General features: G+C 41.7%; 1 protein-coding gene across 2 annotated transcripts; it reads right to left on the reverse strand.

The window, feature by feature from the left end:
- trdn (triadin) lies at positions 1 to 27,505 on the reverse strand. 2 transcript variants are annotated; one of them, XM_079571862.1, is made up of 4 exons: positions 27,083 to 27,505; positions 19,969 to 20,161; positions 2,737 to 2,865; positions 1 to 317 (listed from the first exon to the last, which is right to left on the reverse strand). In XM_079571862.1, the coding sequence occupies exons 2-4, from the start codon at positions 20,147 to 20,149 to the stop codon at positions 295 to 297; spliced, it is 333 nt and encodes a 110-aa protein (XP_079427988.1). In that variant the 5' UTR covers positions 20,150 to 20,161; positions 27,083 to 27,505; the 3' UTR covers positions 1 to 294. The 2 variants fall into 2 exon arrangements, with proteins under 2 accessions (XP_079427988.1, XP_079427987.1); XM_079571861.1 differs by having other exon boundaries at positions 2,707 to 2,865.

The raw sequence follows: 27,505 nt of genomic DNA on the forward strand, positions 1-27,505 counted from the left end.
TTGCAAATTCTTCACTTTATTTTCTTTTATTTCAAAAGAACATAGGCGACATTCAGAGTCATGAACAGTCTCGCCATAGCAAGGATTCGATTGCGTTTATACTTTGTGTCACCATGGTTACGACCTCCAAGCGATCGCCGTAAACTGTATGTATAGACTTCCCCCGATGGCTCATCTTTCATTACGCGCCAATAAATTACACAGACAATACAACAAACACCGCTTTCATATGAACTCCAGATCGTCCTCTCTCCTTGCTTCTCATCTCCTCGGCTCGTCCCCCCCTCTCCGCCCTCAGAGCTCCTCGCTGTGGAAAGCTGAACAAGAACATTGGCGTGTTTATTGGATTTCTTTTTACAATAGTGTTTTGCGGCAAATGCTAGCGCTATATCATTCACATCGCAATACCGGCTCTGTAGTTACATAAAGATTGAATCGTTTTTCAATACATTTTTTCGAGGCATGAGCTTACATCTATTTTACTTATCTACGGCATAAGCATCTGAATCAGTTCTGTGATAAATGCTGTGGGTGTTCGGCTAAATGGGAAACATCAATATTCTAAGATTGAAGAGACGCTGCGCTGAAAATAGTGTGAATTAGAGGCAGATGCATCATTATCACTTTGTATGTGCGTTCATTTCTGTGAGAAGATTTTTTTTTGTTGCGCTAAAATGTCTGAATATGGATGAGACAAGACTATAATGCTTTTAAGTCTAATTATGCAAATGAATATTAAGGTATTGCCGATGTGTAAGCACATTAGTGTCAGCTGTGTGGGATCAGGCGGTGAGTGTGAGAATCTACATGATCGAAAAGTTAAGGCTCGTCTTTCCAAAGCAGTCATTTCAATAGATTTCATAAAAACGCATTTGTTAGCACACACACACAGTTAGTTTTCCTTTTTCCTGTGTCACCCTCACACAATACTATGCCATTGTATGCTATGATTTTAACTAGTTTAACCTCTTAACATCCGCCTTAACCGAGCACATTTTTGAACATATTTTCTCCAGTTCAACTGAAAGGCAGTGTTAATTTTGACAACATATTTTAATTTAGTTTTAGTCTTAGTCTTTTGACGAAAATGTAATTCAATTTTAGTCTAGTTTTAGTCAAAAAATATCTTCAATTTTAGTCTAGTTTTAGTAAAGTAGTAGTACTAAAATTGCAAGCAAATTTAGTCGACTTTGCATTGATAATATTCATTATAATCATATTTAATCTTGTTCCTCTGCTCCACATGAACAAAGCTCAGAGCTGATCCTTTGGCAGAGAGGATTTACATGATATGAGGCTCTTTCAGACCGACAATAGAAGTTTGGATGATTTTAGTCTCTCCTTTTCATTTTTATTTAGTCTTTATTTTAGTCGACTAAAATATCTGGACATTTTAGTCATAGTTTTAGTCTCATGAAAACCTTTTAATTTAGTTTTAGTTAGTTAGTATAGAACACTGAACTGAGAGTGTCTGGAGCGAGCAAAAGGTGCTCTGATTAGATTACTGCTGCGAGTGGGAAATCTATGAAATTCATTGTTAAAGGAAAACATTTTATTGAGGTGCTGTGGCCGTAGCCCTTTAACGGAACCGTAAACAAATTGACCAACTTGGAAGTGGTTAACCTGGTAAACACTAAGAACACCGGCTTTAGCAAACAGGGGCCTTGAGGAATGTCTACGATCGACACAAAAGATTATTCTTAAGGCTCGTTTCTGGAGACGAAGAATTGGCTCAAGTTTGGTTTTATGAGTGCTGGCCCAAGCAATATTACAATAATTAATATATGGATACATCATTGTGTAATACAAGATCATTGCAACATTTGTGTTGATCAGATCCCGAGATTTTCCCAATATACCCACTGCTTTGGCTATTTTTGTACTTATGAAATTAAGATGTGGTTTCCAGGTCAGGGATTCATCCACCAGAACTCGTGGTGGATGAGCTTAGGTTAACTTTGTAAACCTTAGCTTTCAAATGATCCGTTACATTGACCTATAGGCTTTAAGCATTTCTATTCTCTGTCACTCAGAGAATAGAATTTAAAACAGCTCTGCTTGTGTACAAGTCTTTTCCTGGTTTAGCACCGAAGCCCATCTCTGACATGTTACAGCCGTATGAACCATCTTGGGTCCTGAGAACCTCAGGGAGGGGTCTCCTGGTGGTTCCCAGAGTCAATAATAAACACGGTGAGGCTGCGTTTCAGTTTCATGCAGCTACAATCTAGAACAGTCATCACGAGGATGTGAGACAGGCCTCAACTCTGACAATGTTCAAATCCAGGCTGAAAACTGTTCTTTTTGCCCAAAGTATTTTATCTGCACTCTTGCCTTTTACTGTAATTGATGAATTTTAAGTTGATGTTTTTATTGATTTGATCTGTTTTCTTGTAATTTTATGCAACTGTGAAAGCACTTTGAATTGCCTTGTGTATGAATTGTGCTCTACAAATAAACTTGCCTTGCCACTAAGGTTAAGAAGCTTTAAGATTTGGATAAAGCCGAACTCGAGAAAATGTGCTTGGTTACAGTGCGGGTTAAGGGGTTTAAGTTTGAAACATGAATGAGAAAGATTAAGATTAACACACACACAATTGTGTACATTAGTGGCAACATAGAATAGTTATTGTTGAATGTATCCAAATGACTGCTTTGAGCACGGCAGTAATGCTTTAAATCAGTGAGTTTAGTGTTTAGTGCTCTTACATGTGAACGGGTCAGTTAGCTGGTGAATACCTTCCTCGTCATCTTCCGGAGCGACCAAACCGACTACGAGCGACCACAGCGTCTCCAGCCAATCAGCGCTCTCCTCAGGCACGACATTGGCAGCCACCGCCGCCACCGCCGCCTTCAGGGGACGAGCAGCTACCGCAGAACAAGGGAAGATGTTATGTAAGGATCCCATTATCAGGTTTAAAGGTGTATTTATATACTGGTATACAGATACACTGTCATACTGATCTGAAACGCTGCAGTTGTAGTTTAAGTGGCTGCTAGACACGATTTATAGACAAAGTCAGTCTAAAATAGCCTAAAAGACAAAAAAGTAACACATGGAACTTCTTTACAAGATGTGTAAGCTTGTTTTAAAAAGCAAAGCAATATCAAAGCACTGGTCTAATTTTGGTTGTGAGGAGTCAGTTTCATACTTTCTCTTTAAACAAAAAAGTTCATGTGACAAGCTAATTAATTTAAGTGAGATGTTTTTGTACCACAGTTTCTGGAGACTTTGACATGTGTTTCAAATGCTTGAATTACATAACAAAAGAAAAAACTCAGCCTCTTCTTGTTGCAAATTGGTGTAAAAGAAAGCTGATAAAATTGTCACTGTGGAGACATGTTTTTGATTGCACACAGTCTTTCCTCAAAACACACTCTCTGTAAATGCAGTTTTAATGACATTACGGGAACGCAAGCGCATAAAAAGATAGAAATGTTTTGAACTCATTAAACATGTAAGACATCGTGTTCCCGCACAAACATATCTGATGTGGTCTTATTAAGGAGGGACAAGTTAACAAAGAATGAATCATTCAACACTAAATTACTCTTTTGACATGCTGAGTAATTCGTTTTTTCAAAGCAAATAATATTTGGTCTCTTTGAAGAACATAGTCAAGCCATGAACTAAATGATGCTTGTGCTGAAAGAATTGTAATCATTACATTGTGTACATTACACATTAATAACAGAAGTCTTTATGTTTAAGAGTCTGCTTTTATTGCAGTTACCAAACCTAGCATTAGTGTTTGTTTCTGGGGTACAGCACTGTTGTGTATTTACTAGTTTGTAATTGATCTGTGCATAACTTCAAATCATAACAAAACCGCCCAAGATAACTTCCTGTTTCGATTCAGCACACCAAAATAAAAGCACCATCTTATTCACTAGTTCAGCAGTTCATTAGTTCAACTTTCTTTCTGCCTGTTAATAGTTATTAATAGTTATTAACAGACTAAATTAATTAATTATATTCTTGTAATGTTGAAAGTACCTGCTGAACTAATCAATGATACGAGCTGTTTGCTTTTAGTTTGTAGTGCTGGATCGAAACAGGAAGTCACTTCTTGGGCAGCGTATGATTTGAAGTTATGCACAGAGTCAATTGTACGGCCAGTGTGCATTTTGCAATTGACAGTATTTTATCAAACCTCCTTGCTTTTAATTTAACTTTCAATAACTATTTGTGTTTATAATTTGCCTCCTAAGGCCAGACCGCCTTTGCTCTGCCGGATCCCGTCAGATCTCAGAAGCTGAGAAGGAAGAGCCTGGTTGGTACTTGGATGAGAGTCCGCTGGGAAACACCAGGAAGCCTGGGGGAACGTACTGTCTGTCTGAGTGAGTGGTTGGTGGTCGGAGGGCCGATGGCACAGCTTGGCTGTCAGTCAACCCCAAGGCACCTGTGGCTACAATAGTAGCTCACCACCGAGTATGGAATAATGCTACAAGTTGTAAAGCAACTGAGCATCTGGAAAATAGCTATATAAGTCTAATGCATTATTCTATGTGTGATTTTATTAACTCAAACCATCCTCTAAGTCTGTAAATCACTTTGAATTACTTTGTGAACAAGTTATGTTCAACTGTGCGCAAATAAACATGCCTTGCCTTAAATGCTAAACTATGATCGCTGAATCACAGTAAGTTTCCCTACTGATAATGTAATTTATGTAATACTGACCCATAGACTGTAGAATTAATAGACTCCATCTCCTCACTCTTTCCCGTTTACCATAATAACTACGTTCAAGGGGGAAATCATGGCGGATTTACAGACGCCTCCTACCCAGCTCTGACAGAGCAGGTTCCTAAACAGGGAATAATATTCACTATAGACTTGGCCCTTGTGGGGCACGTAGTTCGATCACAACCACGCCATTAGCTCTAATGCTTAAGGCCCTTTAATTGTAGCTAACCCAGAGTTATCACAGGAGCAATATCTAGCTGTAGAAAGTTTTAAAGATTAGGCACTATACTAAAGTGCAATGCTACCTAATGGAAAACTGGCTTAATTTGCCGCCCATATATGGAGGTATTGCAGCAATGCCGAACAATGTCGGCCCCGAGCGCCGCGGTCTTAAAGCAGTGCAACCAGCGGCCATTGTACTGACCCCACATTTTTCCAGTAATATTCAGATAATCATAAATGTTGTCAATATTTGGTCGTAAATGTTTTGACTCAGTCCATAAGTATTATGACATAACAACCATACAATCAATCCTGTTGTGACTATTATACAGCATGGGCCCAAGTTTTTGAGCGTTAAAAGGAAACCCAAGACAGCAGTAAACTTTAGCACCAGGCATAATATTTAACAGCACTCTGAATGTGAGGAGAGAGCACTTGCCTCGAGCCTTCATTCCCCTTTTACCGATGGACGAGGGCGGGGGCAGACCTGCGCCACAGAAAACATGATATCAGTGCGGGAACAGCATGTGATGTTCAGGTGGACGAGGGGGGCACAGGGATGAAGACAAAAAAAACAAATCGTGCAATCACCGGTAATCACTTGCACATTCGGAGGTGAATTTGCAGCTCAAAAGGAAGGGCCATGATAAAAGCTCCACACTGCAGGCGTAATCACGGGGGCCATCTTTCGGTCATGCACGGGACATGCAGATCACAAAACACGAGCCTCGGCCAATTTTCCATTCAAGCAGGGAAATTATCACATGCGGTAATTTGAGGGGAAAATGAAATATCTAAAACGCAAGGTAATTAGAGAGCAGATACATTAGCTTTTGATCCTCGCCATGAAAAGAAGCTGGCAGACCTACATTTACACCCGATATTTCAGTTCAGAAGGAATGCTCTGGCCCCTTCGAACGTCAGAGCCATTAGAAATTGATGCTGTGTAACAAACCTTTACTGTTTTTGTGCAGCGATGGCACAGAACAGATTTGGGACCAGAGCAGCTTATATCAATAATGCCCAACCTTATTTTCTTGGCCTGCTGCGACTGAAGCGAGCGGTGTGTCCTGATAATTGGATCAATCTTTGTCGGCCCACTTTAACAAGCTGTTTCTATGTTCGCCGAGAGGAGTGACCTAATCAAAGAGTGTTTGCGCAGTGTTTTTTTTTTTGTCTTTCCAATTAATTCTGACAAGGCAGTTTTCTGAAACCAATATTTTTCGAAAAGATGACATTAAAAGACTAATTGCTGTAGATGTGTAAAATTACCAAAGATAACCTTAAACAACTTGACTGTCATACTATAGTCTAATATTTGGCACAGTGTTCTTTTCATATGTGATATTTCTACAGTTTTGTTTCCTATAAATCTCCCGGTATTGCTTTCCCCGAAAGCAATACCGGGAACAGGAACAGGGTTTAGGGTGAGGACTCGGGTCGGGATTGGAGGCTTGACTTCAGTGGAGGAGTTTACGGGGCGCTAGGAACTTCTCTGAGTCTGGACGAACCGATGCTCCCCAGAATTTAAAGGAATATGCCACCGTTTTTACATACTGAGATATGTTCTTACCTTAGCTTTGACAAGTTCTTTAGGACCTGTCTGATCTTCCCCCGTGCCTTCAGTCACGTAAACACAGCACAGACGGCGTTAGCATTTAGCCTCTCCCTCTCTCCTCTATAGCTCCAAAACAGGTCAAGATAGAAGCTACCAAGCTCTTCCACGTTTCCCTATTTAAATATGGTTACGTGAAGTGTTCCACTACAAAGTATAATTACACAAAATTAAACAATGTGGATTTTCTAAGCGGATAAAAGGGGGAACTATGTTGTAAGGCGTAATAATACCAGGAGTAGTTCGAAATCCGCGCAGTAATCTTCACTTCACTGCGCAGTAATCTTCACTTTACTGTGCGGATCCCAAATTACTCCTGGTATTATTACGCCTTACAATATAGTCCCCCCTTTTATCCGCTTAGAAAATCCACATTGTTTAATTTTGTGTAATTATACTTTGTAGTGGAACACTTCACCATAACCATATTTAAATAGGGAAAATGTGGAAGAGCTTGGTAGCTTCTATCTTGGTTTTGGAGCAATAGTGGCTAAATGCTAACGCCGTCTGCGCTGTGTTTACGTGACTGAAGGCACGGGTGAAGACCAGACAGGTCCTAAAGAACTCGTCAAAGCTAAGGTAAGAACATATCTCAGTATGTAAAAACGGTGGCCTATTCCTTTAAGAGAGAGAACAGGGGAGCAGGTTATGGTTTGGGGAAAAAATGGGCATATGCCAATGCATTCAAAACCAGAAGGTAATATGAAGCTTCTGCGCAAATTCGACCTGGAAGACCTACCATCTGCATTCATTCATTCATCTCTCCAATCGTCCAATCACAGACTCTGCTCAAGCCGCACCTTCACGACAGCCAATCACCGCAGCTCCCTGGTCAATCACTCGTTTCCCAGCTGTGCTATGACCCTCCTCCACCCCTTTCAAACCGCCATTCTGTCTCTGCGAGTCTTTTCAGGTTGAAATCTTCTTGACATAGGGGCACCTACTTTAAAGTGTTGTGTTGGAAGTGGTAGATACAAGAGAGAAAATCGGTCTATTATAGTCTATCTACCTTGCAGGTAAGAGATTTTCTTTCATTGTGATGTACCGTATTAAGTTACCATAGCAACCTCATTAATTCACTTCATTCACAGTAGTACAATGATAATGTGTGACTGATGCAACAACAAAGGACAAATGCATCATTCATGTCTCAAACGCTTTTGAAATGAAGGGTCGCAAATGTTTTTCATATCATTTTAAGGGGAGACACTGCACCTTTTTATTTATTTTTTCCATTTGGGCCACCTCTTGACACAATAAGCATATTATTTCAAAGATTGAATGTTTCTCCCTGAATTTATGTGGGAAAACTGAAACGTCAGGGGTCATTTTCTCAACATTTTGAAGTTATTTGCTGAAGGTTTAGTTGATGTCTAAGTCCTAAGGCCTCGTTTATTTGGGAGCAAATGACAAAAAAAAATCAAAACTTTCCCATTGGTTTGATATTGATATTTATTTTACAGAGTTTGCCAATTACCGAACCAGCACCAGCACCGCAGTGCACCTTTGTCCTGGATTTCTGGAGCAGATAATTGGCCTCAAGACCTACAGTACCCTATGTCTACGGCTGTATTTGAAATGTGTGTATAATAAGTGACAATAACAAGACTGCTGCTTTGTTTTGACCCTCACTGACTCATACTCTCTCTGTACTCCTTTGCTTGACGTGTCATTAGAAGTGGCACAGAGAAGCCACAAAAACAAGTACATAGAAATCCTGTCAAAATAAATGTGAAATCTGCTGAATCTGTAAACATAATCTAAGGCGTATACGGTTTTATTAGTTTCTCATTTCTTTGCACTAATGAAGTATGAAGCGAAGAGTTCCAGACTCACATTATCATCAAAGTGGATCAGTGGGACCTAATTTTTGCCTGAAAGGTTTGAGACAGGCCCGGCTAGTTATCGCTGTTGAAAGCGCCACTGATTTAGCTCACCTGGATTAACGCCGATCTATGGAACCAACAACATGAGTTCACAGCTATGAGTGGGCACATTTTCTTTTCAAATCATAGGGCTGCTACACATTATCAGAGCGGGCTGACACATTGGACTCAACCAACTTGAACAAGTACGGAAGGGGGTTTAACCTGTTACTTGGCGTCCCCCCTGATCAGGGGTTAGGGTTATGATTAGGTAGGGCTGGACAATTAATCTAATTTTAATCTAATCATGATTATAATAAGGGTCAATCACAATAATCGCGTGGTGTGCGTTAAAGGAATAGGCCACCGAGATATGCTCTTACCTTAGCTTTGACTAGTTCTATAGGACCTGTCTGATCTTCACTCGTGCCTTCAATCACGTAAACACAGCGGAGACAGCGTTAGCATTTAGCCTCTCCTGCTCCCCTCTATAGCTCCAAAACAGGTCAAGATAGAAGCTACCAAGCTCTTCCACGTTTTCCCTATTTAAATATGGTTACGTGAAGTGTTACACTACAAAGTATAATTACACAAAATTAAACAATGTGGATTTTCTAAGCGGATAAAAGGGGGAACTATATTGTAAGGCGTAATAATACCAGGAGTAGTTCGAAATCCGCGCAGTAATCTTCACTTTACTGCGCTGTAATCTTCACTTTACTAACGCCGTCTGCGCTGTGTTTACGTGATTGAAGGCACGGGTGAAGATCAGACAGGTCCTAAAGAACTCGTCAAAGCTAAGGTAAGAACATATCTCAGTATGTAAAAACGGTGGCCTATTCCTTTAATTGAGGAGAATTGGCCAGTCCTGTCGAATTCTGGAAAAAAAATATGGACAGCGCAATGCTGCAGCACCTGTCAGGTCAATCCCAGGGAAACACTCGGCCCAAACAAACAGGACGCACAGGATGACACATGCGGCAGCCAGAGGAGAGGACCTGATCATTTTACATGTAAAATCAGCTGCAAAGTTGACATGGGGATGTTGAACTGTGATGCTGTGGAGTTTGTTTTTGCTGATGAGTTAGCTGCAGTTTTCAGTCTGGCAGCAACATCTGTTCACAAGCTTGTCCAGGAAAGACCACATTTATCGTTTTTTTCTTTTAAACAAAAAAATCTAGTCAAAAATTGAGATTGATCAACATGGGGAAAATAATAGTGATTTTTTTTGTTTCCATAATCGCCCAGTCCTATGATTAGGGTTAGGAACGGCAAATGTGATCAAAGTTGTGTTTCACTCACGCAGATCCTTACATAGTTTCAGAAACTAGAAAGTTCTTGGCTTTCAAATGAGGTATCACACTGGCATATAGAGTGTAATCTCTCCTGTCAATATGTTTTGAGATTTGGATCTGCATAACTGCTAGCCCTGACCCTAAACTGGCAGACAACAGGTCAACGCTAAATGGTACATGGATGCAGACACAGTGGATGAGATGCCGAAGTAGTATTTTTAGCTTTCTTATTTCAATGTTGGTATATTGACATTAATCTCTTAACCCCCACCTGAACTAGCACGTTATGGCAATACAGTAGTAACAAAAACGAGGATGAAAACGCAACAAAAAAGTGACTAAAATGTGGCGAGAACAGGACAAAAAAGCAAGGGAAAAAGCAACTGAAACATGACCAAAAAATACTATGAAAATGCTTAAAAAATATGACAAAAATGCAGTAGCAACATGACAAAAGCTAGGGTCAGTTTTTAAGGTCTTAGTTTTCAAATGAGGCGTTTCTCTGCATTTAGATTTGGGTAAAGCCAAACTGGAGCCCCCAAATGTGCCTATAATTGCCCCAACTGTGAGAGCCCATTATCAATCAATACATTGGGAACTCACTGGGAACTCCACCAACTCTCCTGATATTTATTTCCCCTATAATATGATCCAAAACTTCAGCTGAATCTCGCAAATGTCAAATTCATTGTCTTGTGTAGAACAACTCCGCCAACCTCCCCACAATCTTCCCATTATTTCAGTTTCAGCGCTCATTTGCTTCCGTCCACCGCTGCGTTCGTCAGATCCACCTCCCTGTGTACTCTGTGCAGGTGTTCTGTCTGTCTCGGAGGGATGTGTGAAATCTGTGATTAGCACATTGATGGGGTGTATTGTGCGAATCGTTGGCTCCAAAGTGCTAAACCCATTGTTCTGATTCATCTCTCTCTCTCTCTGGATCTCTCTAATTTGGCCTCCCCCCGGGCTGCTATCACACATCACAGCCATAAACAGCTCATTAATGCCTTGACATTTCTTTGATTGACAGTGGAACAAGCAAAGCCAAAGATACGGGGAAAAGGTTGGGTTTTGATGTCAAGCTGATAAGTCACGGAGTTCTGCCAATCGGAGGCATTGGCCGCTTCGAAGTGACTAACAAATATGATAATACTCTCGGTCATAACATGGAAACAGGGCTGCACAATACTTCTACAACTTCATGTTTAGTGCTGCTCGTGCTGCCTGCGCTGTTGTTATGCTGTTTCTTGTGTTCGTTCAGTTACATTTGTGTGAAATTGCAATTAAAAACACCTCTTTTCACATCGCTCCCAAAAATTCAAAGCCCCTCACTCAAATCATGTGACGTCCAGAGTAGCCTCTCTCCTCTACATGACAATAAAGACACAATGCGTTTCTTCAAACTTCCTCTTTCAAGTCCATTCTTCTGTCCTCTATACCTCTCTAGACAAAACCTACTGTGTAGCGTGTATGGCAGACACATAAAAATGACAACACACAAAGGACCTAGATGAAAAATCAAAATTTCACAGCTGCGATGAAATGGAGAAGCCCACGGGATTGTGGGTAAGCTCTGGGCGGAACAGAAGGCAAACAAGTGGATAGAGACGGATCTGAGCTGGAGAGGCAGATAACAGGCACATGCCCACTGGTCCTTTCTCCGTCTGTACTTTTCACACACATTTCTTTTTATTTATCCGCTACAAATTGTAATCACCTCGGAGATGCACTGCACAATCTTGGCTAGATTGTGGTTTATAGTTTTTAGAAATCCAGATTTAGGTCACATTAACATTTGAGAAGGGACTGAAGCATGAACTGGAAAGCTCCATCAAAGCTCTCCTTAAGATGCAGCTCAGAGTGCAATCGTGTTTTTGTTTGTTTATTATACAGCAAAGGCAAGCAATACTTCATAGAAATAACATGACAAAAAATACAAGTCTATTGTGTAATCGTGTCCAATGGATTTTTATTTATATATGTCAATGTTCATAAACTATGGGGGCAAGGCGGTTGAAGTGTTTTGCTCAAGGACACAATGACAGGATACACAAGCCTGTTCTGATCATTGGTCAAATGTATTGCCATTAAAACTACAGTGTTTCATACGCGAGACTATGCCACGTTTGTCACCACTTTAACCACTTGCTTCACGACTGATTGTAGAGATGAATTCCTGGTTAAGACATGTTTGTGTGGGCTCTCAGTTGTCCAGGAGTTTTCACAATGTCTGAGGTGATTACGACTGCTACTGTGAAAGTTATGATTATTGGAGGATGTGAATTGTTACATGAGAAAAGTATAAGGGCTGGGACAAAACAGCCTCATTAAAGTATCGATACTTTATCAATTATCGCCATACTTTCAACATCATCAGTTACACAGCACTTTGTTACATTTTGTGTTTTTCTTTACTTTTCAATCTTAACACTTTGGTTTAAAAAACCCTGGACACATGACTGTTTTCTTATTACACATTAAGGTAAACATATTACTTGTGCCTAAGTATCATGATATGTGTCTGATTGGTGCCTGAGTATTGTTATATGTGTCGGATCGGTGCCTGAGTATCGTGATATGTATCTGATCGGTGCCTGAGTATCGTGATACGTATCTGATCGGTGCCTGAGTATTGTGATATGTATCTGATCGGTGCCTGAGTATTGTGATATGTGTCTGATTGGTGCCTGAGTATCGTGATATGTATCTGATTGGTGCCTGAGTATCGTGATATGTATCTGATTGGTGCCTGAGTATCGTGATACGTATCTGATTGGTGCCTGAGTATCGTGATATGTATCTGATTGGTGCCTGAGTATCGTGATATGTATCTGATTGGTGCCTGAGTATCGTGATACGTATCTGATCGGTGCCTGAGTATCGTGATATGTATCTGATTGGTGCCTGAGTATCGTGATACGTATCTGATTGGTGCCTGAGTATCGTGATACGTATCTGATCGGTGCCTGAGTATCGTGATACGTATCTGATTGGTGCCTGAGTATCGTGATATGTATCTGATTGGTGCCTGAGTATCGTGATATGTATCTGATTGGTGCCTGAGTATCGTGATACGTATCTGATTGGTGCCTGAGTATCGTGATACGTATCTGATTGGTGCCTGAGTATCGTGATACGTATCTGATCGGTGCCTGAGTATCATGATACGTATCTGATCGGTGCCTGAGTATCATGATACGTATCTGATCGGTGCCTGAGTATCGTGATACGTATCTGATCGGTGCCCGAGTATCGTGATACGTATCTGATTGGTGCCTGAGTATCATGATACGTATCTGATCGGTGCCTGAGTATCATGATGCGTATCGTATTGTCACAAGAGCGGATCATCCCAGCCCTAAAAACTACAGTCAGTATGTCCCTATGATGACAGGGTTGCAAAATTCCAAGAATTTTCTCAGAAATTGTCCATGGGAATTAATTGGAATTTATGAAAATAAATGGGAAAAATCAGGGAATTAACACAACTGCTGACAAAGAAAATTCTCATCACCGTGTCTGGCAATCAGGGTTTGAAGTGGCCAGTATTCTATTGGTCAGCGTATGTCATCCCTTTATGGGTGTGGGGTGTGACCTTGCTAAAATTGAATGTTTTATGGCTCAAAGACATAATAACTGGGTAACTAAAAGTTCAGTAATTGTTTATTCAGTGAGAAATGCTAAAATATAATATTTATTTCATTTCCCAGTGAAAGTTATTGGGAATGATCAGGAATTTTCCACCCTTTTGCAACCCTGGTGACCCTAATGGTGTCATGTTTATTCGAAATCACACTGTGCATTTTGTAAGCAGTTTTAAAACACTTCCTAGTTAGTCTTTGTTTCACTAAGTAGGCCTCTATTGCAGCGTTTATCTCTGCCTATTTATAGTGTCTGTAGCTCCACATTGTCCCCAAACACAAAGGGGAAAATCCACACCACTATTTCTTCTATTGTCCACAACTGCCTCCTTCTGCTCATTTACAAACACTGCCCTTTATTGAAATGTCACCGTTTGAGAAAAGCCTCATGATTAAAAATGCAATCTGACTTTCTGTCACTGTCGGCTTGAGAATATTTACTCCGCCGAACGGTCGCATAATTCCACGGCACCCGTCCTTCGCGGGACTTCCGACGTGGATTTAGTGAGTTGCTGCAGAGCCGTTCCCTCGCTCAGGAAATTGACTGGTAATGTGTGCTGCAGACCCCGATGGAAAAGATAAATCTGTTTCATATGGCTTTTGATTCTGTTAAAATGCTTAGAGTTTATCGCATTAACAAAATATGCTATCATTCAATGTCAAGAGTCATACGGCTGGAGCGCAACGACTCTGACTTTCCAAATAGATAAGCGCTTGCATGCCACAAAATGAAAAAAATAAAATAAAAAGAGAGATTTTTGTGCAAAGCGTCTTAAAGAATGTGGTCCCTTGCATTCTTCGGGTAAACACTTGAAAGAAAGCTAGAGCCACTTCAGCCCTTGTTAAACAGCCAGAGTCCGCCTCAGAGACAAAGACAGATCAGGTGCATCAGCTCTGCAAACACACTAAGTCAAGTGAACTATTACCCCCAGAGACTCTACTCATTGAGCTTGTAAATAGGCCTCTTGGAGCGTAAATGCAACAAAATTGAAACAAGTAAAAGTGCGTGGTAGGGATGCACCAGTATCGGGCATCGGGCCGATACCACAGGCATGGCGCTTGGCTCATGCTTTATGTGCGGCCGGCGCTCTTACAGGACGCGGCGACTCAGCTGAGGAAAGAAAATAACAAACTGGAGAATTCTTTAGTGGAAATACAATATTCCACATAGAGCTGACTTTATTACAGACTAAAATCAGTGCGTGATTTGTAAATGTGTAGTTTCAGGAACACTTTTGGTCTGATGTGATGGATTCGGGGAACAGGCCAAAACAGTTGGCGGAACACTCTCATTAAACACCATTATATCAGATCAAATCTTTGCCGGATCCTCCTAAATATTTCCCGGATCCTTTACCCTGAAAAACTGAGAATGCGTTCAACTTAAAGAGGGGGTATTATGCTTTTTTCAATCACATGACACCAGTCTATATCACACTACAATGATGACAAAACCTTCTGTTAGTCTGTAAATGCAGTAAATTAGAATAACTGCCTTGTATAAAATTGCTCTCTCAAAATGGCTGTAGCGAATGTCATGAAATAGGCCTCTGTCTCTTTAAGAACCTCTGACCCTTTCCGACACGCCCCCTCCACACGCTGTCTGTGGCATCAGTGGGGAGGGGGCTCTGCTGAGGAGCAGTGGTTGGTTACTCGGCTGGTGACGAAAGCTCGGAGGCGTCTCCAGGAGGTGGGGGCGTTCCTAGGAGGACTCAGGCAAACCTATCCCTAAAATGGCCGCCATCAGAGTTTTTACAGATTACTCAAAAATACGTGAATGTGCCAAAGCAACACTTCAGGCATGTTTTTAATGAGGGAATGACATAATAACATGATGTAAAGCTTGAAAAAGTCGATTTTGCATAATACCCCCCCTTTAAGCACTGACTACACTCCCTAAATCAAAGTCTGCGCTTGATTTAACCAGAACTAAATGTTGTTAGTGCTGCAGCGAGGAGTCTGCAGTGTTTACAAGATAATGATGCTAAACTAGCCGCTAACTTGCGGCTTACAGTTCTGGCGATTCAACTAAAAAGTGCTCCGAAAATACAAAATAAAGAGACACAGCATGTCCATATTGAGTGAAACTGAGCTGCAGCAAAAGCAATAAAAATGCTGTAGGCTACTGTTATAAACACATGGGAAAATCCAAAGTGAGCTGCAGGAGTTTACACCCTATTTAGACACTAAATCCATTCACAAAGTTATCAGGAGAAAAAATGCAATTCGATGAAATAGCTGGAATCCACTTCACAGTCAATAATTTCTCCAAAAATAAGCGTCTGGAAATGTCCCCAAATGAAATGTTGTTGACAATGACGTGTTTCTCACTTGCTAATCGTGTCGCACGCAGATGTGACGCCGTCCCACTTTCACCTTTAAACACTGTTGACAAAAACAAAAACACAGGTGAGCCACTGACGGAGGGACCGTAACACGCAGCTTTGTAAATTTGAAAAGCGTAAGTAATGTGTTTCTTTTATTCAACAATCTCCAATTTAGCTAAGCATGTTATGTTGCAAAATCAATGGTGGTTATCTTCACTTCACGTCATACAAAACGATTATAGCAAATACAGATGAGGTGTGGTGCAAATGCTTGACGTCACCAACATCACCCACCTCCCCTGCTCCCCCCTCCGGCTAAGGCCAGGCTAGCATTGAGCCTTTTGATTTGAGCATCAGATTAAAAGAAAATCTAAATTTAAGCCATATAGAGTGATTTTGCTTCATTATATACAACAAATGCTCATAGCAGACGTTTACAAGTCATTTCGTTTATGTTTTCAATTTGAATATCGATTGAACGAATGATACACGGATTGAGCACAGCAAAATACTTCTCCAGGTATGTGAGGGAACAACTTTGTAACATGATTAAAAGCTCAGAACAGTATAAAACCTACAGTATATGAAGAGCAAATACATGAAAATAACATTGCTATTGTTCTGTTTCTGTGCACTCCTTGAACAAGACATCGAACACAAGGAGACAGAGCTCAAAGCGAATGAGCACTAATTTGTGACCAGCATCCATGAAACGAGGCTGCGGTAAATCAGCCCTGAGTCACCCCCCACGTCACACGCTGTCACGCGCTAATCCAAGTGACCATTTTGGACAAGAAGCAGGTGGTGTTTGTGTTCTCAGATACTCAAAGTTGTCGCTCATTTCAGCGCTAGGTGCTGTTTGTTCATTTGACAGCGAACACCATCAACCCGCTGTGATCATACTAATTGCATTATCGGCTCTAGTCATTTTCTCGTTTTTGGGTGATTCATTCTTGATACAAAGCAGGATTTTCAAGACGTCATGCGGTTTGTTGAAATCGTGGCATGCGGCGTGCGGCAAAAAAAAAGTTAGATTTTTCTTTTTCTTTTTTTTTTTACCAGGCGATAAACATTTGGGGTCGTCACAGTATGAAGTGTACTCTTTGGATGAGATGGTGGAGGTGGAGATGGGGGAGAGAAAGTGAGGGATGGGCGGAGGGAGGAGGAGAGTAGTTAGCAGATGAGTGAGAGGGGAAAACAATGGTTTATCCGCGTAAAAGTGGAGGATAGACCAGAGATATGGTGACGTGAGAGCGGTGGCAGCTGGTGTATGGCTGCGATAAAGGTCATCATTAAGGAAAATGAGCTGATGTCATTCAGCAGGAAACGCCAATAGAGTAAAAGTCACAGTGGCCGGTTCCCTATAGCGTTTCATTAGTGACGAATCGAATGTCTAGAGTGAGAGAGATACAAGTGCATTTAAGGTGGTCACTTGAAGGCTGTATAACACTGTACAAGCGCAGTCTTATGTTTAGATTCATCCTGCAACTAGAACACACATTTGGAGCGGCAACACGGGAGCAAAACTCACTTAATCTAGCACTACCGCACGACAGCAATGTTCGGTTTGCTTTTTAAACACTTGAGCACATGTTGCAACGAAGGAACGCTCTTGATGAACATACCATCTGTGCTGGTTTCAATATGACACCCTGCCAACGATAGTAACGAAGAAGTGTAAATGTTGAAATGGAGGCACGCTGCTATTTTGTGCTAGAAAACTGCAAAATCCGGATGTGAGAATGTTAATATCGCGTATACAGAATGAAAGTTTGAAAGGTCATCTGTACATTTTTATTGACTCTGAACACATCTACTATTTCCAAAGTCTGGAGCAACGTGGCCGTCTAATCATCCCCAGGTAAAATAAAAACACATAACACATAAAAGAGCTGAGAAGGGCGGATTCAATACTGATTTAAAGTGTTAAAGCAGAACTAAGTAACTCACGCCCCTAGAGGCCATCAGCGCCACTGCAGGTGTCGTAGCATGTTGCTTTTTTTTTTACTCATTAATTGTCCGTGAGAGTAAATACTACGCTGATAGAAAAGACAAAGGGAATGAGGGATATTGTACATTGTGCCACAACTCAATGACACAATGGAGACCTTTTTTTTTTCACTCAAACTTGGTTGTAAATGCTGCTAAAGTGGCGCTAGCCTGCAGTTAGCTTTGCCTGTTAGCCTGTTAGCTTCTTCTTGGTGATTCTATCAATGTGTACCGTATTTTCCGGACTATAAGTCACACTTTTTTTCATCGTTTGGCAGGGGTGCGTCTTATACTCTGGAGCGGCTTATAGTCCGGAAAATACGGTATTGCATCTCCGAACCGGAGGCGGAAAAAGTTGAAAGGGTGGTTTTCTGGACAGAGACACCGGGGGAGATGAAAGACCCCCCAATCATCCCATCAACACTTGTATTACCCCCAGAGGGACTACGGAAAGGATTCATTAAGGTAAACAAGTTGCTTAGTTCTTCTTTAACATTGAGCAAATACATTCACATTTCCTGTCAAACTCAACTTTTTCTCAGTGCAGTTGTTGTGCAGACAAACTTTGTGACCGCGCTTAGAGTCCCGTCTGTCTCTGTAACATGTTTATGTGGACCTCTTGAGTCTGAAATAATTATTGATCGATTGATTGTTATTAGTACAAAGGCTACGTTAAACTACCTTCACAACTTAGCGCGGATCGCGTATCAGCGTCGAGATGGAGACCGTCTGGCGCTCGATTCATTTTGCATGACTTTGAACGCGATCACCTTGTTAACTTTTGCTTCGGTGACATTTTCATCTCGGCACTCGCCTGAAATCAGAGTAGGTTGCTGCGCCAACTCTGAACGTTGCATCATTTCTCGGTGTAGCCTAAAACGCACCAGGCTACCGACTGAAATGATTGTATGCTAAGCAGCTAAATCTGACAAGCACTAAAAGGGAGATAGTTAGCGATGCTTAAACATGGCATTACATGAAGGCGAAATGGCATTCCAGAGGCATTTAAGCCAATCTAATCTATAACAAGTGTATCACTGACTGTTAACATCAGCGTCTGAACTGGATCACGGCGGACGCCCATTTGCGAAATATTGATCACGGCTCACTAAAGGCTACAATCCAATTAGACTGCCTCAAATATGATGCAAATCTGATTACTGCATGTTTATTGTTGATATTTATTGAAGTAGGTTCTGTTTACAGGCTAATCCGATCGACAAAGCTGTGGAACTGTTGCAGCTTTTATTTCTGTGGCAAAATCAACACAAATTTAGTTACAAAATAAATTAGCGGCGCAGCGTCGGAGAATCTCAGAAGCTTTCTTTCTTTTTTTTTTTTTTTCGTTTTGCTGATCATGTTACGCAGAAAGCAAAAAGGCACGTCTTAAAATTCAAATGAGTCTTTTTGTCAATCAAGATCAGCAGCATCCGACCGGCGCGGCGGCGGTGTTTGATGGGGAGATGAGCCTACACTTCAATCAGTGATATACCGTTGTAATCTGGAGGAAAAAAATAATAATTCCCCCTTATCTTATGACAATGCGGTAATTAAAGTCTGATCACAGAAAATGAAATTTGATCAGTGCAGCCAATTAAGTCGTGAGCTGCAGATAAGAGGATTTGGGGTATAAGAATAAATGGATATGCTGTAAGTTTCTGTAGAGCTGTGTTAACTGGGATGATATAATTAGGATAAGAAGCCAAGTTTTCATGTGTTTTTGTCCAACTGTAATTAGACGCTAAAGCGCTAGCCCTATATAATCTCATTTATTATCAAAAGAAGCCTGTTGACTAACAAAGGCACTTAACAAACTTGGCATCCAAATCAAGCTTGATTTGAGATGGTTTCTCGAAAGCAGTGTCCAAGAAGTAGCCATATTCCTCAGTTTATGAACGCTATTATGTTGAAGTCTGTTAATGTCAATGTCAGCACAGTGTATGGGCTAAATGCCTATATTTTCAAGCCCGATATTTGCCAGGTTGTGCATTGAACTGATCAATGAAGCTCCAAGGACCACACTGCAGCATTTGAATAGTGTCTCCCGTGTCGCCTTCATTCTCTCTCTCTGAAAATGATTTGAAAATGATGACCTTCACAAGCGACTGCCACTTGTAAAATATGCACCATAAATGTTGAATGGTGTTTAAATATGGATGATGTATGGATGTCTTGGGCGAGGGGTGAAAAAAAAGAAAGGCAATGTATAAGAGTCAACACATGTATTAAAACATTATAATGGAATAATCAGTTGAGTCATTATTATTGAATGTGAGGAATATGAAATGAATTGTAAATTATAAGACAGCGGCGGTGCAGGCAGTCCTTACCGGCTAGTGTGTTGAAGTCCAGGAGGTCAAACAGGACAATGGCGACCCCGAACCACGTGAGGATCAGGGCCATCATGAGGAGCCAGGCCATGGGGGAACTGAAGGTGATCACCAGGTCCTGCAGGAAGGTCCGCTGGGAGCCCTCAGGGGCGGGGTCTGAGTCTTTGGTCTGGCTGCTCATTGGTGCCGAAACCTAGAGAGATACATTTGGATAATCAACATACTGTGTTTCTAGCTAGGTAGTCCATTGGCACACTAAAATCCCTGACCCCGTGTGAAATGCTTTGGGTGACTTGTGTCATGTAAAACGCGCTTTACAAATAAGCTTCCATTCCACAATTTAAGCTATAGGAAAATGGAGATGTACATCCAGTGGGTTCAAGGAGAATTCAAATCCCTCTGTCGAGTCGAGTTTTTTTTTTTTTTTTTTTTAACGGATCGCACTCACACTTATAAAAAGGCTGTAGCTTTCTGTAGCAAAGGTAATGGATAGAATTTACTACGGATGAAAGGTTTATGAAAGTTCAAAAACAGCTCAGCGATAATTGAGAGCAATAAAATAGGTCTGCAGTGGGATAAGTGTCATTGGTTGAAGGTGGAATGTGGACAATAAAACCCAAAATGCAGGACTGCAACAAAAACTGGTGATGTTTTAATAACTTAAAAGGTCCAAAATTCGGAGATAAGACGATGAACAGAAGGAACAAAAACTCAAAGGAACCAGGGCTGACACAGAGGCTGCGTCCGAAACCAGTAGTACTAACACTAGCAACTAATCTTTAACCTTTCATGGGGTCAACTGTTGGATCACTATGCAGTTAGTGAACTAGAGCTTCAGGCCTATTTCCCCAATTCGACCGTCCTTACCCAGGGGAAGGGGAAGTGACATTATCAACAGCTTTTTTTCTTCTTTAAAGTTTTTGGTGGAGTGCAGGCCAAACTGAATATGAAATTGGTGTGGTTTCTTATGGGATGGCACAGAGCTCCTAATCACCGGTTAGTTAGCATCAGAGGTCCCTATGCTAAAGTGGCTATGATAGTTAGCATTGCGGTTCCTTTCCCTGACTCCTTCCTAACTGACAGCCCAATTCGGAAGCTTCTTGTCATGGCGGACGCTGACCTCCTACCAATTTACTGGTTTCGGAAGGGGCCAAACAACGAACCGACGAAGGACATGGGAAACACATAAATGAATGAAGAAACGGGGCACAGGTGCAACACATCAGGGCGGGGCAGGCAATGAACATGGGGAGGTGAAGCAAAAAAGCAAGGACACGTCAAAATAAAGCACAGAGCTAGACCAGAGACAAGGAAACAAACCAAAACAGGCGACAGAAAACAGATCATGACAGTAAGAGTGTTATGAATGGTAATCAGTGTGGCATTTTTATTAATAGCAAAATAATGGAGCAGGTGTAACATCAAAACATGACTACAATTGATTTCTGAATGGAATTAGACAGATTACAGAACAAGTTACTTAGAAACATAATCAAAACTCCTCCTGTAAAAGCGTTTTGAGTGCCCGTTTGAAGTGGCGCTACAGTATATAAATCGAGACACTGTACCATTTTACAACTGACATATAGCAACCCGGCAAACCTCACTTCAGAGTTAATAAAGTGATCTTTAAATGCCCTTTTTATTCTAAGTGGAAGTGGCTGCCTTGTAACCATTTTCCCAGCGTGTGCCCTTTTGATTAGTGACATAATGATATAGATCCCTGGGTGCACTGTTATTGCTGAACCCGCAGGATCTGCGCGGCGGCAGAACTGCTGACCTCACGTTTTTAACAATCCATGAGGTGAAAACATGCATTAAAATCTATCACTTAAACAAACATGTTATCATCAAATCCGCCGTGAACACATGGGCGGCATGGTACGGTCTTTTAATTGCGAAAAACTGAGGCAAATGTGGCGCGCTAAGATGCTATCAATAGTCCATTTAATCCAGCGTATTGGATTGTATTGAGAGAGCCTCCCACTATGCGACGCATGCGATTCGAATCTGTACTTGACAGAGAGTAATTGCCAAAACAGCGTGAAAGTGGCACGTCTTTGAGGCGACTGTATGGCTTGAAAAATGACGGCACGCATGTAAGCTACTGTTCTGATTAATACACGGGGCGCCTTTTATGCACTCTGTGAATAATTCAAGCTTGTGTGTGGCAAAAAAAAACAAGACTGAGAGGAGATGCGCAAGCCGAGATTACCCCAGGTGATGGGGAGATTAAATTCCATCAAAGTTTGAAAAATCCATTCAACATGACAAATGGCTTCTCCAAAGAAATACCTCGTTGTTGTATGGCTGCGGCGGAGGGGGGTGCAGTAATGTCATTACGAGCCGGTGTTTGGTTGCTCGTGTTCATTATGCACGATGAGGTTTTGCAAAAGAAGATTTATTTTCCCCGTCTGTATCTCCAAAGTGATAGGCACCATACATGGCGATAGGCAGACCAGGCAGTTATTGATGGGTCCCAAAGAAATCCGCCCAAACCCGACAATGCACTGCTAACAAGCTGCAATTCACACACAATGTAATCAACAAATTGTAGGCTATACTACCATAAAATGCAGCAAATAACAGATAATGCTGATGATAAATGGGCACCAGCAAAGAAAGCCTATTTCCAGACTGAGGAGTTATTTTATCGAAAGCTTTAGAAATAAAGTTTGATTGATTGAAGTTGCCTCCAGACACAGTGAGGAAATGGGTGTTTAATTTTTATCTGCTAAAACATTTCTTATCAAAAAATTTTATTCTGATAAAAATAAAATAACATCCTCTTAGCTGGAGTATCAAAACAAGAAGATAGAACAGCTTACAATAAAGTTTGAAGGTTATGAAAAAGAAAGAAAAAAAGATCTCGCTGCAGCTGAAGACACACCAAAAGGCTGTTTTTTTTTCCTCATAAAACCAACCCCCAAAAAAATTTATTTCCTTACTGTCACCTGTGATAATGTTGTCATTCAACGTTCACATCTGGATGCTTTTACCTTGAACGCTCTCCTTTCCTGACATTTTAGCCATGTCCCCTTCAGCTTCTCTCCACCGCAACAGAATAGAATGATTGTCTCGCCTTCATTATTGTCTCTCCTTTTGACTAATATTAGTGTTCATCTCAATGTCATGCTGAGTATCATTTCCCTCATTAAATACAATTAAATACAGTCATTATAACATTTAATTACAGGTGTGTTTACTGATGAGATAGACACTGCCTGACCCCCCAAAAAAAGAAAAAAGTCATAACCAAAAAAAGAATAATAGTTGTTTCTTCTCCAGCTCATCTCAAAGATTCTCATTGGGGTTAAGAACCTAGATCTGACCAACTGTAGCAACCCCAGATCAGAAGCTTAAGTGTGTTTATTCAACCTGGAAGACCAACCCGCAGCACTCCTATCATTGCCTTATCTACGACTTCACCTCTCCAATCACCCAATCATCGCTTTATCTCAGACACAGCCCATCACCACAGCAGCACGTTCCTGCTTCATTTTCCAGGATTCCCCTCTTAAAGGAGTAGGCCACTGTTTTTGCATGCTGAGACATGTTCTTACTTTAGCTTAGACGAGTTGATGCGTACCTGTCTGGTCTTTACGCGTGCGCTCAGTCACGCTAAAACACCGAACATGTTATTAGCATTTAGCCCCCCTCCTCCCCTCTATGGACCCAAACAGGGGTGAAGTTAGAAGCGACCAAGCTCTTCCACATTTTCCCTATTTAAATACGGTTACATGAGCGTTTACACGATCCAAGTATAGTCACACAAAATCAAACATGCCGATTTTCTAGGCGAATAAAAAGGGGTACTATATTTTAAGGCGTAATAACACCTTAGGAGCATTGCGACTTTACTGCACGGTCTAAGGTATTACTACGCCTCACAATATACTGTAGTACCTCTTTTTCGCTCATGTAACCGTATTTAAATAGGGAAAACGTGGAAGAGCTTGGTCGCTTCTAACTTCACCCCTGTTTGGGTCCATAGAGGAGAGGAGGAGAGGCTAAATGCTAACAACATGCTAGGTGACTGAGGGCACACGTAAAGACCAGAAAGGTGCGCATTAACTCGTCTAAGCTTAGGTACGAACATATCTCAGTATGCAAAAACGCTGGCCTATTCCTTTAAGCTTCCTCATTCACTGCCTCGGCTGTTTCCCAGCGTGCTGCGACCCTCCTCCGCCCCTCCTCCACCTGGCTTCATCCCTCCTCCACTCCTCGAGGCTCATCGAGGCTCTTCTCAGACCTCATCCTCTACCACCACTAGTGTCCGGACTCCGGGGTGAAGACACTCCTACATTCATTCATCACGCCCATGTATTTCATACCGATTCACTGACTTCCACTGTCTCAGACCTGACTCTGCTGCATAACTTAGCTGGGAGCGCGGCACATGCTTCTTTGCTTTGACCACAGGTAGCCGGAGCCAAATATGAGCTTTAAATGCACTAAGTCCTCTTCCCTTTGATAATCCACAGCAAGAACTCCATTGTCGGCATTTAAGCTGATCATTAAGGGAATGTTTGGTGTTGCTGGCATGTTTAATTATAAAAGAGAAAGAAAAACAAGATACTTAGTTTAAAAAAAAAATCAAGGCCAAAGAGATATTGTTGTTTAGAGCTCACGGAAATGTTTCTGTTTATTGCTTTCTATTGTACGGTTCAAAGGCCCCCTCTTATATAACTTACGCCATTGATGTGTTTTGATTCAGTAGCAAGTCTGAGGCTGACCTTTCTGTTGCAGAATTCAGATAACAAACTACAAAATCAATCTAACATAATTCTACCCACTCGCTCCTCTATTGTGTGTTTGTGTTTGCCGTGCACCATTGATTGTGAGTATCATTGTACTGAATTGTTGTGTGAGTGGGGGGGGGGGGGAGCATGATGTAAAACCTGAGCATTGATCTACTGAAGGCCCGGCAACAAGCTCGCTGGGCCGCCATATTGATCTGGAGTAGGTAAAGCAGTCACGATTTTACAATAGGTCCAAAGGCCCCCGGGCACACAGAGGGGAACGGGGCGCTCTGGAAAAAAATATTTGGGAAAATTATGTGGGGGAAAAAAGAGAGAAAGACACGACAATGACTTGCCAATCTCATGGTCATTGTGCCATTTGTCGATACTGGTGTCAGTGACAAATGCAAGCTCAAAAAAAGAAAGAAAAGAAAAGCTAATTCTGGATACTCACATCTATCTCCATTATCTGCCGTTTCAAATGGTCACATATTTCAAGCGGTGGCTGATCTAAACCTCTATCAATTACAGCGAGTGAACTGTCGTGTTAATTGGGTCTTAGAGTCAGCGAGTTTCCCAAAATTACAAAACAAAGTTACACTATCACTTTATTCAGAGTGTCCGTATGAGTGAATGTCTGTGTAGGCTCTCAGTTGTACAGGAGCTGTCCATCTTCAATGAAGGTTCTTGAGTCATCGTCTGTGCTCTGAAGTTGAAGTGCCGAATGTTTCATCCAAAAGGCTTCATCAGCGCACTAAAGTTCCAGCTCTGTGCTGCAGGCTGAACTGAACTCTACTGCGCTGATGAAGCCTTTTGGATGAGAGGTGAAACATTCGACACTTCAGCTACAGAGTACAGAGGATGACTCAAGAACCGTCTTTGAAGTATGAGTGAATGACATTGGGAAGCATCCAATCCTCTCAATACTTAAACAGTAGTGGTGTAGTAGTGGTGTCACTACTGTTATGCTGCAATTTGATGATCTATCCATTCATCCATTTTCTTCCGCTTTATCCGGGGCCGGGTCGCGGGGGCAGCAGTCTGAGCAAAGAACACCCAGAGTTCCCGATCCACGCACGCTCCTCCAGCTGTTTTGGGGGGACCCAGAAGCAACACCAGGCCAGCTCAGAGGCATAGTCCCTCCAGCATGTCCTGGGTCTTCCACGAGGCCTCCTCCCAATAGGACATGCCTTGGAACACCTCCTGGAGGCATCCGAAACAGATGCCCGAGCCTCAGCTGCTCTTTTCAACGTGAAGGAGCAGCAACTCTACACCGAACTCCTCCCGGGTAACTGAGCTCCTCACCCTATCTCTGAGGGTGCGCCCAGCCACCCTGCAAAGGAAAGGAAACTCATTTCTGCCGCTTGCATCCATGTCCTTTCAGGCATTACCCAGATCTCAGGATAATAGGTGAGGGTAGGAACGTACATTGAGCGGTTAAGTGCGGTTGCATGAGAATGTATTTTCTAACAAATGACCTTGAAGTACTTTTCAAGATTTCAGTAGACATGTAACAACTTCGCTCCATACCAAAAATATGTAAAGGTGACCTAATGTATTTAAACCTCATTTTTTGACACCAGGAGTCAAAGCAAAGCAGCAGCATCTCCACGGTCATGAGCTGGTGACGCCCCGATCCCTACGAAGTCCAGGTCTTGGCTTTTAAAATACGATTTCTCCTTTTCTAAGCCGATAGTTACTCCGCTCTGACATAGTTTGCATTTACCGTGTGTGCGCCTTCTGTTTTTAAAAACCCTGTGACCTGCCCACCTGTTGTTAGATTCAAGTGGCGTTGAACTTCACGCAGCACAAAGGGACACCAACTGCGCTCCCTCCTCCTCCACCTCTGCTCCAGAGCAATGAACGGAATTAGAACGATGTGGGCTAACTGCACCGGAGGGCAAATGAAAGGCGACAACAGCGTGAGAGCGTGAGAGCGTGAGTCACGAAACACAGCTGATGGTGGAGGAATGAGACGTTTGAATTGGGCATGGTTTGTTTTTTTGGGAACGTTGGTCATTTTTAGGAAGCGTAATCACATGTGCAACTATATAGATCAATATATACACAGATATGTGAATAAGCCCCTTATTAGGATTCTTCAGATGAAACTGTGAGATTGTGAAATAGCTCAAGGTGATTGAAATTCTTACATGTATTCATTTTATAAGAAATGCCTACAGGTTCCTTTTTGTTACATTCATGCAACACACAAACCGTTACTACAGTTTTCTCAAAATTCAATCCCCCAATAAACCTTAACTGTAGCATGAAAGAATCAAAAGCCTAAACAAATGTATTTATTATTTCAAAGAAAGGAAACGAAACATATGACAGAGGGAGCGCGAGAGAGAGAAGTAAGTGCACAGTACCTTGGCCTTTGAGTTTGCTTGAAGCGTACACTCCCTTTGGTTCCTTTTCGAAAGCTGAGAAAGCCCTTTGTTACTGTCGAAACCTGTGGATAGCTTTGCTTCTTTTATGCTCAAAATGTGTTGAAGGAAGCAAAAGTTGAAGGAAGCAAAACTCAAACCCAGCAAAAATGTGCCCCCTTAAAAAAAAAAAAAAAATCTCAGTGCCGGCGTTGTAGCTCACACCGGGTCTAAAAATACTCTTCACAGGAGGAAAAATAGACTGCTAATCCACGTGTTTTTATGATGTTTTCCCCTGGGCTTCAACTTGTATCCAATAAAAAAAAAAAACTTCTTGTACTTTAGTTGCTAGAGGTTACAGCCCAAAGGCAGCCAGACGGACAGAGAAAGACATGCGGTACAGCAGCCAAAGGGGGGCTGACCCTA

This window comes from Gobius niger, assembly GCF_951799975.1.
Source record: "Gobius niger genome assembly, chromosome: 15".
Taxonomy (NCBI): domain Eukaryota; kingdom Metazoa; phylum Chordata; class Actinopteri; order Gobiiformes; family Gobiidae; genus Gobius; species Gobius niger.